General features: G+C 40.1%; 1 protein-coding gene across 3 annotated transcripts in view; it reads left to right on the plus strand.

Moving 5' to 3' along the window:
* The window catches only part of LOC140235642 (Fanconi anemia group M protein homolog), a 387390-nt gene that overhangs the window by 285826 nt on the left and 84372 nt on the right, over positions 1-17192 (plus strand). For all 3 annotated transcript variants that reach the window (XM_072315655.1, XM_072315669.1, XM_072315661.1), the window contains exons 19-20: positions 1028-1208; positions 11804-11936. In XM_072315655.1, coding sequence (XP_072171756.1) covers positions 1028-1208; positions 11804-11936 — 314 coding nt within the window. The remainder of the gene's footprint in view (positions 1-1027; positions 1209-11803; positions 11937-17192) is intronic.

Below are 17192 nucleotides of genomic sequence, written 5' to 3' on the forward strand. Positions count from 1 at the left end.
GCTGGTGAAAAGGACAGCAGGCTGATTGGGAGTTGGGGTGGGGCGATAGGTCTGGTCTCGCACGTAACCTTGGGTGGTCGAGAATGGCTATATAAAACGACTTGGCCCGAGCTAAAGTTAGCTCGCTTCAGAAGCGAGCTAAAAGTTGTGGGCAGTATAAAAGGGGTAAATGCTAAATAGAGAAGAAGGTGACGTTTCCTTGAGCCTTACTGAGACCGACAATGTTGTGTTCAATTTGTAATTCATTGAGGAATGATACTACTTGTTCAAAATTTTTATTGAGGTTTCTAATGTTGAAATGTGAAACAAAAGAGTTTGTTAATGTGTAAATGAGATAAATTAATTTTTTTTTTCAGGTTGTAGTGAGAAAGTGCATTCCAAGCAGAGACATTGTTAGTTGTCACCTTCTTCACGATCATAAGAATTTAGAAGGGAACTCATGTCAGCTGGCTGATAATCATTTATTTCGTTTGATATGATAAAAGGAAAGATTGCATTCATATAGGCTCATCCATTATTAGAGGTAGACAAACACAGGTTGAATAATGACTTGTTTACCGGAAAGACATGTTCATGGCTGAGATTACCATACGTCTCTTGGAAACAAGTTTGAAGAACAACATTAAGTCAGTAAGCATATATACATGGCACACAGCGTTCACATGTGATAATGACCCAGCAGTTGGTAATGACTGGAATGCGCAGTGAATAATGAAACTGTGTTCGTTAGGATGCATTGGATAAATACAAGATGTCAAGGTGCAGACAGTGAATAAGGAAAAAAGAAGTGTCATAAGTAATCTGCGTCACAAACACTAAAATACATGGGGTGAGGAGAGATGCATAAACACCAACAGATGTAATGGCTACCCGAATTAGTAAATATGATATTCATTGAATGATTACATAGAGGAAAATATCAGAAGTAGAAAATAATCATATTTGCTGATTCTCATATGGCTGTGTAGCCACATTATTTGCAGTCACTTAACATGCCTATTAAGTGCTATCACATTTGCTCCTGCAGGCATCAACTGATGACGTTCCTCTGCCAGTCATTCTGGTGGATTCTAGGGAGCTAGCAAGTGCCCCACACATTGTGTCCAGTCTGACTATCACTCATGGACTTGACCCAGTGGTGTGCCAGCTCCAAGGGTGTGATTACATAACCAGCACCAGAATGGGAGTTGAGAAACGTACCCTTAATGGTAAGTTTAGAATCATAATTTTTCCATTGGGTTGAGATGATGTGTTGTTTTTTGCAGGATTATGTTGTCAAAAGTCTTTTGCTCTTTTGTTAAGAATGTTGGACAATCAGTTTTGGATTGTTCCTTTGATGATTGTGATCTCCATTGAATACAACTGGCCACCCGTCTCTCAAAGTATGCTATTTTATTGGCTAAGCGCAATTCCGAGAGCAAGTAAGCAAGTACGTCCATAAATCATCCTCTTTTACTCTGAGAGTTAAGACATGTCCTTGGCTCTCTTATCCTGCTGGGTGGTTCAAGCATTTTGGCCTGTGGCCTCCACACTTTGAAATTGTCAGTTTTTTTCCATTTTTTCATATCAGTTGGGGTCCCCCTGGGTGCGCAAAGCCCCAGCACCTCCCCATTTATCCTATCCCCTATTTTTATGGTCAATATACTTAGTTCTTTAATTTTTTCTTTTTTCATCGGGGGAGGGGGTCGTGTGCACTGCGAGTGTTACCCCATGTACCGGGATCGTGCTCCCTTCAGATGCCTGCCACGGATACTCTCCTGGGGCTGATAGCTTACTAGCTGAGCCAGTGCCAAAGCCCGCGATGTGTTCAACCCTTTTCCTGGCCTTGGCATCCGAGGAGCCTACACACTCTTGGCTGCCCTCCACATGCTTGTCACAGGATAGTGCTATGAAGGGTAGCAGTCCTGAGCCCCTGCCCAAGACAGTGTGGTATACCCACCGCCGGGTTCCCCGGGCCTCCATCCACTGCTCCCTCACGATCCCTATGACTGCAACTGCCTTAAATTTAAAAGTCTGAATGTAGACCACTTAGACCTGGACCTAGCTCTCCTCATTACAAGATAATGCAGCTTAGGCTAGACTTTCATTGATTATTGCATCCTCGAAATAAAGTAGAAAAGGACATTTATTTCTGTCAGTTCACAAAATGTAGCTATTCCTGCTCTGCTTGCGGCTGTCTTTGCAGTCGATGATTGGCGGCTTGGCCTGTTGGAAACCTTAAGATATCTCAGTTTTGTTCTCGTTCACTGATTATAACCCCCATGCAGTCTCACCTTTTCAACTTCAAGCCCATCTCCATCTCCATCAACAGCATCTTAAACTGTGTTTATGCTTCCTCTTTTCAGGCCGGAATCAGCATTTTGAAACATGATTAGTGCAAAACGTGGTTGCATCCTTGCTCATTTTGATATGAACACCGTTTCAAAACATCGTTTCAAACCACACAAAAAGCTGGTTTATGATCAGCGATTCTGACTAATCATGTTTCATGGGGGAGCATAAATGCAAAATCACATATGTGACCCTGCACCTCAAAACAAACAAAAAGTCGCCAGGCATGAATTTTTAGTTAAGATCATATTCTGAAAGAGCAGACTTTAAGCTTTAAAATGATGTATAACTCAAATCAAATGGACTCTCCTAACCTATCTAAACATTGGAAAGAAAGCACAAACTCAGGAAAAGTGTGAACTGAGAAAAGAGGCTCTGAAGTACAGTGTCTATTCAAGCGCTTAATCTTTACCAAACCGTGCTGGCTGTGCGATGAATGGGACAAAAAACAGGAAGTAAACCACCAGAGTAACAACGATGAAGGGATTATCAGATTAAACTGAAATTAAGCACGCCTCATTACCACATTCTGTCCATAATTAATGCCAACTTTCAAAGCAGTAGCACTATCCTTTCAAAAGTTATTAGAGTTGAAAGTGAAGAGTGTGGACAAGGTTTTTCAGAAATGAAAAAGGGATTCTAAAGACACACCTAATTACACTATTTTACCAAAAATGTTCGAGATAAACTGCTAAAAAAACACACTTTCCTGCCTGCTTTATGATACCAAATTTTAGCATTATGTAAAAGAAGACCCGCTTTTTCAGAAAATATGAAAAAGTCAAGTTCGGCTAGGTTGACCCATTTCACTTATTTTCAGTCCTCACGCAAAATCAGTGTGTGCGACTTTATGTTCGTTTTGAGGTGCACAGTCACATATATACCTGTATAAATGATGTCATCTCATTGCCTTTCCGGTTCACGTGACAATGTGACAATATGTTCACCAGGCCAGCCGACCTTTCTGTGACTGTTCGGCGCATTGTGCAGCTGTACATTCTGCAGGTGTATGTTGTGCTTTTAAGCTCGGGCACGCTGTACATTTGTATACTGTACGTACACAGACACGTTGATTCATGAAGAGCTCACTACAGTACAATCCGAGTTTGTCTACAATATGTCGATATAATAGATAGGCCTACTCAAATTTCCTATTATTGTCTACATTCCATACGTGTCTATTAGTAAAATAATCGAAATAATATTACACTGTATTTTAGACATGCTATTAAAACATGTAGCCAGTCGAAACATGAACAATGCACACACTCAGGCCAGAACTGCTGAAAAAGTGCGCGCCCCACTTTGACCTGACACTGCAGAGGTCAATGAAGCAATCGCACACGCTCTTTCCAAGCTCAAAGAAAGTGAGCATTAACAGTGCTCCCATGAACGGCATTTTGAATCAGCATTTTAAATCAGTGTTTCAAAACGTTGATTCTGCTTTCGCAAATTGAGCATAAACACACCCTTAGTCAATTTCTCTTGCCACAACTAAGCTTTAATATGTACACATAACTCTCTTGCAGTGCGAAGCTGACCTGAATGATAGCGCTGCTATGGCCAATGACATCACAATGGGTGACCTCCGAGGGCATCACGTTTTCTCTGGAAACCCTTTACGGGGCTCTTTAAAAGCCAAAAAGTGTAATTAGGCTCTCCATGGAGTCCATCTGATGACCAATATTTTTTTATATAATGATCATGACTTTAGTTTAAATATGGATTACTTGAGATTAGGGATGAAACTACAAAATGAATCCTATCGTTAAAGGAACCCTGTAAGAATGACAGAATTTGTTGCCATGGTTGCAGCATCTTTTATTCAAATTATGCAAAATATGTGGATTGAGCTAACTCCCTCAGTTATGCAGCATTTGACTTGAAACTTGGAACATACGATTGCTATAGCATGAAGATGTGCAAACTTCATATTTCATTGCCATGGTAACATTTTTTAATGAAAATCATACAAAAAAAAAATCATACAAAAAAAAAGTTTATGAGCATTTGACTTGAAATTTGGCACATGTGACCAAAATAGTATGTAGATGTGCGAAATTCATCTTTCGTCAATGTTGAACAATTGTGTTGCCTTGGTAACACAAGGATGCCAGAGTTCCGCCTATAGCCGGAATTCTGGCTTTTACGTTTTTCCGACCATAAGTTCCGGATTTTCCTTTTTTTCTGTCATATCTCCGGTCGGACACTATTCAAAACCGGAAAAACAAAACAAAACCAAAAAAACAACAACGAAATGTTACGAAAATAGACTCACCACGGTTAGACGTTAATGTATACACCTTGTCATATTTTACATTGTAGATTCAATGCGTATTATTATCAATTAGAGTACAACGACTGGGTATTAAGTCTATTTCGTTTGCCTGCACATGTCTGCAACTGTGGTCCGTACTTGTGTGTGTATAGTGAACTAGGGACCGTGTGTAGAATTTGTTCAGTGGAGATACGATGGCTCGCGCTCGCTTTATACGTGTATCAATATGCAGTGATTGCATATTGCACAGCCGTGATTGTGTGGTGATGTGATTCATGTTCGGTCGATCTTTTGTTGTGGATTAAACTTTCAAAGTACTGGATTTACTGCTGTCTGCCTGGTTTTGGATGTGGAAAGAGGATCGGATATCAAGAAAATAGACGGTGGAATAAAAGATAAGTTCCAATGGAAATGGATAGAGAACAAAAAAAGCCAAGGAGCGTATCTATATGCAGAGGAAAGTCAGGAAACAGTCAAGTCTTCTCAAGCAGAGAAAGAAATAAGGTACTACTAGTATAAGTAGTAACTCAAGGTACAAACAAGGAAAAGTAGAAATTACGCGGTGCGTAATATATGTCCCCGCCGGAAGTAGCATTTTGTAGCAAAATGTGCAATATACTGACTCCCCGACTCCTGATCGGAGGACCCGAGTTTGATTCCCGCCCAGTGCTTACGTCCTTGGACAAGATGTTTTTACCCACCATCTCCTTCTCAACCCAGGTGTATAAATGGGTACCTGGCCATGCTAGAGTAATAATAATGGCAGGGTCCCTGGTAGAGCAGTGGCAACACTGAAGAGGCTACTCTGGGTAAGTAAATAAGACCTATTTAAGTCAGGTTTATAATGTGGTCAGTCACGATTCAGTCACAATGTACATTTTCTCGTTGGTAATAATTATATCAACATCATCTGATTTTGTATTTTTTATTTGAAAATTTGGCAATATGGACTTGCAACTCTGGGTAAGTAAATAAGACCTATTTAAGTCAGGTTTATAATGTGGTCAGTCACGATGTACATTTTCTCGTTGGTAATAATTATATCAACATCATCTGATTTTGTATTTTTTATTTGAAAATTTGGCAATATGGACTTGCAGGTCATCGACTAAGAAAGTGGGCATGTATGAGGTCGACATACTTAAAAGTCCACACATTTTTTTTGCAAGTTCTCACGCTAAAACATCTAAATTTATATCCATTATTTGTGGTTCATTCATTAATTGAAATTAAATCTAGTCTGGATATTAGACAAATAGCCATGTTTAATTATAAAACAAACAGGGCATTATTTTAATTCAGGAATCTTCTGTGGACAATTAAACTTAAATTAACACTTACTTTTTTTTTTCTAGATAAGCCATGGTGCCTTATAGATGTCCAGAAGCTGACGCTGAATCACCGGGGCCCCGTTTTATCAAAAGATGAATTTAACGTTAAGTCAAGATAATCTATGATTAACCTCTCATATAAACTCTAAGTCCACTTAATCTATGATCAACTTCCAAATCCACTTGAAGTCTGTTTTATCAAGACACCCAGAGTTGAAATCAACTCTAACTTCTTCCCGAATCAATTATAAGTTTTCTCAACCGCTCAAAATCCATGATAACTTTACAGTTGATAAAATATCAACTCTAAGTAGAGACAGTTAGGTACATTCAATTGTAAGGCAATTTACAGAAGAAAGATGACCGTCACACTTTCCTAGTCTAGCTTGGGTCTTGTCGCAAATATTTGTCTGTTAACTGCTCACTTTCTCTAACATTTAGTTGCGTTTCTTTCATGTCATTATGGTCTTTCCCTTGCATAAAATTCACGATCGGCACGCATTGCTTACGCGACTGCTGCACGAAAACACCCTAGACAGCAGTCTCAATCCCAGCCTGCGCGCCCGGTGCCTCGGCCCGCCAATCAAGCCATCACCAGCAAGGGCAATATATTTTAAAGTACGGGTAACCGAGTAAATGGAACCGCGTCTGTGTGCAATGCATATCTTGCCACGTGTTTCGCACATCGGCACATCAACACACAGCACGGCATTTAGGGATCATCGTGATATCAGACTTTCCGATTCCAGTCAGGGAAAAAGAAACTGGAATACTGTGGGAAAACAATGTTTAAAATCGACTGAAATGAAATTGCCTGAAAACAACATATGACTATGTTTTATTGTAAGGCCAAAAAAAAAAAATTTGTTTGTTTGCCCTTAATTGTCAAAACCCAAGAGGGTCGGTAGGTTGTTGTTGTTGTTGTTTGTTTTTTGGGTTTTTTTTTGTTTTTTATCAAGATTTCTTGATTTTTTTTCCCCCTAGTATTACCTCTTCACATTTTGTGCATGCGTTCTTAAAAAGTACACAGAAGGGCCGATTTCTTGATCCTTTTTGCGCCTATCTTCATCGTGAGATCATTCTGAACGAATGAAAATATTCCTTTGTGAAACGACTGTGTGAGATGAAACTGAACGCAATCAGATCCATTTACTGTATCGCTGAATATCGAATATGTTTTTACTTTTCAAAAAATCGGCGCAAGTAAATTAGTTCTAACATGTCAACTGCCACACTGCTGCGAAGCCGGGATCGGATCGTGAGTAAAATGACCCAGAAATGCGTGCGCTTCTAATTCTATCAATGCTTCTTGTCTGGCATGACTGCTGATCGCAAGCAAACGAAAAGCAGTTACACTGTACATGCTTTGCATGTATTGCATGGCATGGCAGTGCGTGAGCAGCGCCAATGCGCAAGCTAGCGCGAATAACTGGTCGACTGCTAGTGCTCAAAACTAATGTTTACTGTACAAATTGCACCGGTAGACATTAATGAAAACTTGCATAAGACTTGTTGAATAGTGCAATATCTTGCATTCTGTTTCTCCCTGATCGGGGCTGCTCTTTTTCTTTCTACTGACCCTGCCAATTTTTTTTTTTTTTTTTACTGGTCATGTCGGACCAGTAACTTGTGGATTTCCTGAAAAGTTACCGGTCCGACAGTGACTTTTACCGGTCTTTGACCGTCGGACCGGTGCCAGCGTGCAGCCCTGTACTAAGTGCATTAATACATGCATTGATTGGATTTCGTGCGCGTGCACGCATGTGAGCCAAAAAGGTAGGTAGCATGCAATGCATGCTATAAAACGTAGCCTGCGGCCCCGCACGGCCCGAACACAATTACGACGGGTCGATGAGATGAAAAAAAAAAATTTTTGACTTTTTTTTCATTCTTTCTTTAGCTTAAAATGGATAATTTTGGGTTTAAAACCTTTCACAAATTTGTAGAAGATCGAAATTTGTGGAAAAAAATAAACTTGAAAGAGCAGAAACAAAAACAAAAACAAAAAAAACGCGACCCGAAATTTCCGTGATTTCCGGCCGATCGCGAAGGGCAAACAAACCATTTTTTTTTTTGGCCTAAACAATAATTGGAAACACCCTACAAAGTTTTGCATTCGCTCACACAAAAGCTCTCTTGAGAAGATGACAGTATTCCCCCTCCCCTGCTAGGTAGTGGAAGTGTCCATAACCAGCACAGCAAGTTTTTGGAGGTACAAGTGTACATACATGCACTAGCAACACATTCATTGCGAGAAAGAACTCAATCAACGCTGAACATTGCGTAGTTTGGAATCTTTATGACCAGCTCGGTACTTTGGCACGTGTCGTAATGTTATGTTTACATCCTGTAGGTCTCGTACGTCAGCGAGTTTATTTCAAAATAGCTAAAAGAGGGAGATTGAAAAAATACTAATTCTGATGAAAAATCAAATTTTGGAGCTGCTGAGTACTAATTTGTGCTTCCAAAGGTTGGCAGCTCTGTATATGGGCCTGTCGTCTCTGCGAGTTACTACCCAGTGGACCATATTTGGGCCTGCTGCAGCAGAAGCATTAAAGTGTAACCGTTACTGAGAGCGTTCCCTTTAGCATTGGAATAACATTTCTATGTAAATATATTTGAATATGCTCATTAATCTGATGGAATGTATGCAAGAAAACTTCCATTACAATTAGCATGAAGAAAGCTTTTTCATGGCACAGTAATGAACATAGGTAATGCGATGTTAACATTGCTGCTGCGCATGTGTGTGGGAGATGCTTGTCATTTTCGTAAATATTATTGTGCCAAACCAGGGGCAAATCCAGGAATTCTATAAAGGGGGGGGGGGGCGCAACCAATATTTCTGGTGCCACTTCCGAGTTTCATTTCATTTTTTTTTCTGTTTTTGTTTTTTTTTTTAATGACATAAAGTGGGCGTGCACCCTCCCCCCGGCTCGGTCGGTTCACTCCCTCGCCTTCGTTATTTCTTACAAAATACTTTTTTTGGGTCAAAATACTGTTTCTTTCCTCTCAGAATACTTTTTTTGTCCCCGCCGAACGAGTTCGAGCAGGGGACTATGAAATGGGCTCCGTACTACGTGTGTGTGTCCGTGCGTCCAGCCGTCGTAGCGTCCGTCCGTCCGTGCGTCGTAGCGTGTGAGCGTCCGTGTGTGATCAAAATGTTAAATTTGCTACTTCTCTGTCATTTAAGAGCCAATTTTGATTCTGTTTGCTTTATATGATAGCACTACATGGGAGCTTTGAAACTTCTACACAGAATTTCAGTTGTGACCTTTGACCTTGACCTTTAACCTATATTGTACATTTTGCTACAAAATGCTACTCCTTCGCCATTTCTAACCCGATTTCGATTCCGTTTGCTTTATGTGATGGCACTAGGTGAGGGCTTCAAAACTTCTACACAGAATTTTGACCTTTGACCTTGATTTTTGACCTTGATTTTTTACCTATATTGTACATTTTGCTACAAAATGCTACTCCTTCGCCATTTCTAACCCGATTTCGATTCTGTTTGCTTTATGTGATGGCACTAGGTGAGGGCTTCAAAACTTCTACACAGAATTTTGACCTTTGACCTTTGACCTTGATTTTTGACCTATATTGTACATTTTGCTACAAAATGCTACTCCTTCGCCATTTCTAACCTGATTTCGATTCTGTTTGCTTTATGTGATGGCACTAGGTGAGGGCTTCAAAACTTCTACAAAGAATTTTGACCTTTGCCTTCTTTGACCTTTGACCTTGATTTTTGACCTATATTGTACATTTTGCTACAAAATGCTACTCCTTCGCCATTTCTAACCAGATTTCGATTCCGTTTGCTTTATGTGATGGCACTAGGTGAGGGCTTCAAAACTTCTACACAGAATTTTGACCTTTGACTTCTTTGACCTTTGACCTTGATTTTTGACCTGTATTGTACATTGGCTACAAAATGCTACTCCTTCGTCATTTCTAACCCGATTTCGATTCCGTTTGCTTTATGTGATGGCACAAGGTGAGGGCTTCAAAATTTTACACAGAATTTTGACCTTTGACTTCTTTGACCTTTGACCTTGATTTTTGACCTGTATTGTACAGTGGCTACAAAATGCTACTCCTTCGCCATTTCTAACGCGATTTCGATTCCGTTTGCTTTATGTGATGGCACTAGGTGAGGGCTTCAAAACTTCTACACAGAATTTTGACCTTTGACTTCTTTGACCTTTGACCTTGATTTTTGACCTATATTGTACATTTTGCTACAAAATGCTACTCCTTCGCCATTTCTAACCCGATTTCGATTCTGTTTGCTTTATGTGATGGCACTAGGTGAGGGCTTCAAAACTTCTACACAGAATTTTGACCTTTGACCTTGATTTTTGACCTATATTGTACATTTTGCTACAAAATGCTACTCCTTCGCCATTTCTAACCCGATTTCGATTCCGTTTGCTTTATGTGATGGCACTAGGTGAGGGCTTCAAAACTTTACACAGAATTTTGACCTTTGCCTTCTTTGACCTTTGACCTTGATTTTTGACCTGTATTATACATTGGCTACAAAATGCTACTCCTTCGCCATTTCTAACCCGATTTCGATTCCGTTTGCTTTATGTGATGGCACTAGGTGAGGGCTTCAAAACTTTTACACAGAATTTTGACCTTTGACTTCTTTGACCTTTGACCTTGATTTTTTACCTATATTGCACATTTTGCTACAAAATGCTACTTCCGGCGGGGACATATATTACGCACCGCGTAATTTCTATTTTTCCTTGTTTGCTTTTTGAAGGTTGGCTTCTGTTTACCTACTTGAATATTGAGGAATATATGAAGTAATGTGAGTCTAGTCATATTGATGGCTGTGCATGTGACCAGGAGACCTGCATGACGTGGCAATGAGAATTATGAGAGGAGCACATATCAATTTTGCATGAACATGTCATGTCCTGGTCAGTTTGTCTGCATTAAGAATTCTCTGATAATTTGCTCAATGAACGATTGCCTGTACCGTGCCCGATTTAATGAAAAGTTTTCTGTCCATGTTCTTGTGGTGATTTGGTGGTAGTGAATGTCTGAATTCATATTATTTAGATGAAAATTTGATGTGAATGTATGTTAATTATAATGGGGATAATATGTAATTTGTGAGTATCTTTTTAGGTAGAATGAGCACTTTATAAGAGTCTCTCTATTATCATTATTATTATTATGTGCATTTGTGTAAGAACTTTGAGTTTGAAATACCCCTTTTCCCCGTAATTAATAATGATAATAATAATGATAATAATAATGTACATTTATATAGCGCTTATTACAGTAGTTTCTAAGCGCTTAACATTTAATTCTTAAATTAATACATGTATAAGGATTATGAAAAGCATAATAAATTATATAACATTACGTTACATAATATTACATTAAATTACATTATATTACATTACATTACATAACATTATAATAAATAATTAAACAAAATAAATTGGATGACATGGAATCAGTGAACTGAACTACAGTCCATTGAATAGATATGTTTTGAGATTGTGGAAAGATTGAAAAAAGAAATCTCAAAAAGTTTGCGTACAGATAACAAGAGAGATCCAAATAAAGGGAGGCCAGATAAGAGAGGTCGGGACCATACTGTCAGCTTTTTAGAGTTTATTGACATACATGTAGAATGGCAGATATCCCGTTTAAATGGCAAATCTATCAGTGGCTGTTTGGGTATGGACAATAATTCAGATATTCAATCTGGGGATATTGTTGAGGGCATTACTTACGTGGATGATGGTATGGGAGGGTTTTTTTGTCAATGGGTTAACTATCCAGATGCATTTGTGAAAATTAATGTGATGACGGGATGTCATTTTTCCTTCAGAGATTGCCAATGGGGCTAACTGGCAGAAGCTGCTGGATAGAGTCCGTCATATGTGTGAGCTCTTTGATCGACCTTGCCTCATCATTGAGAGGGACCGAACCAAGGCTCAAGATAAGAAGCAGCCCATCACTTTGTAAGCCCACTTCATTTATTTCCAAAAAGTACCAAAAAGTGGCTGTCACAAATCCACTTCCACACTGCAGATATTGTGCATTTAGTAGTACAGTCATTCTCTCATTGTTCCACCATGCTCAAATAACTAATGAGTTGTGTGAAAATTTTATTTTGTTTCACGGGGCATCTTTAGCTTCTCTAGAATCAGAAGTGTTGGAGCTAAGTTATTACTATAAGATAGTACATTGATGACTGCCATTTTAAGCTTGTTCATAGCTGATCCAGGGGTGTCCCCCTTGGAGCCCAGGCGAGGAGGGGGAGGGGTCCAAATGGGGCCTAAATTGTACAATTTCCTCTTCTTGAATACCCCATGATGGATTTTCACCAAACTTGGCAGGTAGCATCCCTAGAGGAATAGGATTTCAATTTGTTCACAAGGGCACCGTGCCCCCTGGGGGACCCAAATCCCCCATGGCAACCACAATTTTACCAAACCCTTGTGAATTGTATTACTTCCACAACATTCAAGCTATTTAGGTCAAATTTCCTCTGTATTATCTATAGGTGTAGATATGCAAGACACAATTGTGTTACTATCAGAAAGAAAGCATTGCCATAGTAACAACCATTTTGTATCAAACTGTAGCATTTAAGCTATTACGGTCAAATTTGATGTGTATGAAGATATATAGGTGTATTTGTGCAAAATGCTCTTTTGTGTTTCTACCCAAAAATGCATTGCCATGGTAACCACATATTTTAGGAAAATGCTTCTTCCAAACAGAACCTCTTATCAAACCCTGGATCAATTATTTTTCATTGGAGTCTGAGCTGCTGAAAAGGGTCACACGGTTTGATGGTCTCATCATATTAGGATGTGGCCAAGGGTTAATAAAATGAATTGCTGGCAAGTCACATCCTGTACCGTAAGCATAGGGGCCACAAAAAGGGGCCCCGAAAAAATGCATTTATTCAGCCGAAGGGGGTCACAGACAAAAATTGGATATTGTTCCTTTGGGTGTACCTATCATGAAAACAGCAATGCCAGCTATTTTATCCTGTACGGGGCCCCAGACAGTAGCCCCAAAGGGCCTTACCCATATGGTGTTATTCAGCTGAAAAGGGTCACGGCTAATTTCTTTTGCAATTGAAGTAGTACCCATCATAGATACTGTATACGCCGGATATTTCGCGAGGTTTTTATTTTCGCGAATTTCGCGAGTCGGTGCCATTCGCGAAATTAAAGACCCCCGAAAATATTGACTCTATTCCCGATGTGAATGTGACGTATGCGTGTACATTTCTCCGTTCAGTACAAGACTCCACGATCGTGAATTTAACCACTCACGAAATCGACGGTAATTCCCGATTTGCGAAAATTTAGACTCGCGAAATATATGGCGTATACAGTATCCGAAACACCAATGCCAGCTATTTTATCCTGTACGGGGCCCCAGACAGTAGCCCCAAAGTGCGCCCCCAATTTGATTTTATTCAGCTTAAAAGGGTCACAGCTAATTTCTTTTGCAATGGAAGTAGTACCCATCAAAGATATCCAAAACACCAATGCCAGCTATTTTATCCTGTACGGGGATCCAGACAGTAGCCCCAAAGTGCCCCCCCCCCCCCACATTGATTTTATTCAACTGAAAAGGGTCGCGGCTAATTTCTTTTGCACTGGAAGTATTACCCATCAGAGATATCCAAAACACCAAAGCCAGTTATTTTACCCTGTACGGGGCCCCAGACAGTAGCCTCAAAGTGCCCCACCCACATACTGTTAATCAGCTGAAAATGATCTTGGCAAAGTCTTTTGCAACAAATATATTAGGTCCAGATTTGCCCCCCCCCCCCCACACACACACATAATACGATCTTGTCTAGCTGAAAACAGCCATGACTAATTTCTTTTGAGATGGATGTAGGCCCTGTATAGTACACACCAGATATACACAAAACACCAATGCGTTTGTGTGTGTGTGGGGGGGGGGGGGAGGTCTCAGCCAGCAGCCAAGAAGTGCCCCCTGAATGATTTTAAAAAGAGTCGTGGCTAACTTCTTTTGCAGTGGAACAAGTACACAAAAGTGATAACCACACCACCAAAGCAAGTTGTATTATGCTGCACGGGGCCCCAGACAGTAGGCCGAATGCATAAAACAAGCAATTGCTTGTAAGCAATTGCTTCAAGCAAAAGCACAAGCTTGTCTAGCAAAAGGTCTAGCTCAAGCAATTGCTTAAATCTATGTGCATAACCTTTTGCTTGTGCTAATACCTTTTGCTTGTCCCGCACAAGCAATTGCTTGCATTTTCAACAAAAATGACGTCACGCCTGTGCGAACACAAGAACAAAGGCGAGTGTCGTAGCAAGTATTTGAGAGGGCATGTGTGTGCGGAAACATTTCCTGACATAGCAGGAGAGCTATGAAATGACACTCATAAATGCACACACAGACGCACACACACATCTATACACACATGTATTACTGGCTGATTCTCATCACTGCTTACAGTAGCCCGGATCTGCCGGATCGCACGTGAAGAGAGGTCTCCTTGCTCTCCACCGAAGTCGGGCATCCTACCTGTTTTTCATCACATTTTGCGTGCTAACCACTGGACATTCCCGTTGTTGAAATGAAAATCTTTCTTACGCTACTGAGGAGTAATTTCTTGTAGATGAATACTCCTGAACTCATGAATACACTCCTGCACAAGTGTAGTCTTTCTTTCATGAAGAAGAAAATGATACTTAAAAGGGAACGTCCCAGTTAAGCAAAAGCTCAAGCTAATTTTACAGAGCTTGGAAAATCGAAAGCAATTGCTAGCAAGAACAAACAAAAGGTATGTTTTATGCATACGTTTTTAAGCAAATGCTTGGTCTCTAAGCAATTGCTTTGTGGGCAGCAAGCAATTGCTTGTGGTTGCTAGCAAAAGCTTCTGCTCGCAAGCAATTGCTTGTTTTTATGCATACAGATTCGAGTAAAAGGCTAGCACAAGCAATTGCTAGCGTTTATGCATCCGGCCCAGTATAGCCCCAATGTGCCCCACCCATAAGGTGTCTTTTTTATTCAGCTGAAAAGGGTCATGGCTTCTTTCTTTGTTTGCAAAGGAAGGAGTACTCAACAAAGATACCCAAAGCACAAATGCCAGTCATTTTGTCCTTTACGGGGTCCTACAGTAGCCCAGGGCCCCGTTTTATCAAGATGATCATGAAATCAACTCTAACTTTAACCAACTTAAAGTCAGCTATAACTTTAAGTCAACTGTAAGTTTCCGTTTTACGAAGAGACTTAATAGTCAATTATAGTTATAGCTGTTCACCATGACTTAATTATTGATTTAGTCAAAACAAAAAACACAGGACGAGGCTGGTTTCCGTTACTGTCTGCTTAAAAACAATACAATACATAAAGCAAAACAAACAACAATAACATGTATGTACATGATTGTTTGCCACGGCCACGGCATAGTCTGCTAGTGCGACGCAGTATTATTGGCGCTACAGCCACTGAATTACCCTAGTAGAAGTATGTTTGCAACAGAACCGCAAACTATGCCGTTTTGCGTTGTATTGAAGAAAGTAGGTTGATAGAATGATCTAGCACATCTCGAGCTCAACGAAAATCTGCGTACGCACGTACCGTAAAGATCCCACATGTTACGACCAAAATCACTCTGAGAATGATCGCACAAAAGAAACAATCAACTAATGTTCAGGCGGTTTATTAACAGTGATATTGTGGGTACAGACTCGTAATCGGTTTTCACATCAGTACAATAATGATCAATAGAAACAATTACAAATCGGTAATGGACTCACATATTTTGTTATCAAGTAATCCTTTGAAAATGTTCAGATACGATGTTCGATGCACCGATGAATGATCCTTGACGCACCGATGAATGATTCCTCCGACGTAACTCCAAAGGCACAGGTTGCATTAATCCACAGTATAAATCCGGGGTAAAATCCACGATAGATGTCCACGGTATAATGTTCACAGCGAAACGTGTAAAATCCAGACGTTATGACGACCACGTCCAGTTGATGCGTTGAATGATGATTCACTTTATAATGTCCAGCGAGGAATCCAGCCCGTCACAGCTTTGCCGTAACAATGTCCGTTGACATAAAAATATGGAGTCTATCTCCAACGTAGGCAAATTAATTCCCTGCAGGCAAAATGTCTCCCAGGCCTTATCTCCACAAACACAGTTTGTATAGCAGGTCAGCAGGTAACACAGGACTGACTATAACACGTCGCTTCAGAGCCAGAAGTGACGTAACTCTCAGAGCAGAGGTGTTGGGTACTCTGCCTACCTCAGAATTTCTCCGGCTTTTATATCCATTCACCCATGACACCATGTAGAAAATTCTCCACTGATCTGGTCAGCCTGTATGTACTATATCTATATCATATAGAATGTTCTCCATTAATCTGGTCACCCTGTGTACATACACATTAAAACAACCATGCATACAGCCTTGATACATGTACATAACTACTTTTGTGTACATTTGTGACACGCACACTACGTGGATCTCTCAGTAAACCTAACTTTATAACAGTGCTCGGGCGGGCCGAGGCGCCAGGCGCACAGGCTGGGATTGAGACTGCTGTCTAGGGTGTTTGCGTGCAGCAGTCACGTAAGCAATGCGTGCCGATCGTGAATTTCATTCAAGGAAAAGACCATAATTTCATGAAAGAAATGCAACTAAATGTTAGAAAAAACATTCCGCAGATATTACAACAAGCCCTTAGAAAGATAAACATTTGATTTGGCTGTGCTGGGGCACTGAATGCCAACAGATCTACAATGTAGTATGCAGTAAATACTACCTGAGATTAAAGACATTTACCTGCTGGTTGAAGTGACCAGATTAACAGCTACACCAGGTGATTTGATTTTATAGTGTGTCTAATCTTCCTTTTTGATGGTATCAGTTGATACACATCTTCTGCATGTCAATGTACCCACAGTGTCTTTGAACTCTCATAGTATGCCGTACGAAGAATTACGAATTAAAATACTTGTAGAAAGATTAAACTAGAACTTATCGTTCAAAGTTTGAGATTTATTTTAATGAGTAATTTGAGGGGAGGTATAATATGCCCCCTCTTCCCTCCCTGGGATTACTCAAAACCAGTAAGTTCTCGTAGTTTTATCTCCTGATTCTTGTGACTTTGGGCACATTGTTGCTTTGAATATTGTTGGCGCATGCACGAGCGGGATCTCATATTATACCTCCCCTCAAATTACTTTGGTGTTTTGGATA

The sequence above is a fragment of the Diadema setosum genome, chromosome 1, assembly GCF_964275005.1.
Source record: "Diadema setosum chromosome 1, eeDiaSeto1, whole genome shotgun sequence".
Classification (NCBI taxonomy): Eukaryota; Metazoa; Echinodermata; class Echinoidea; order Diadematoida; family Diadematidae; genus Diadema; species Diadema setosum.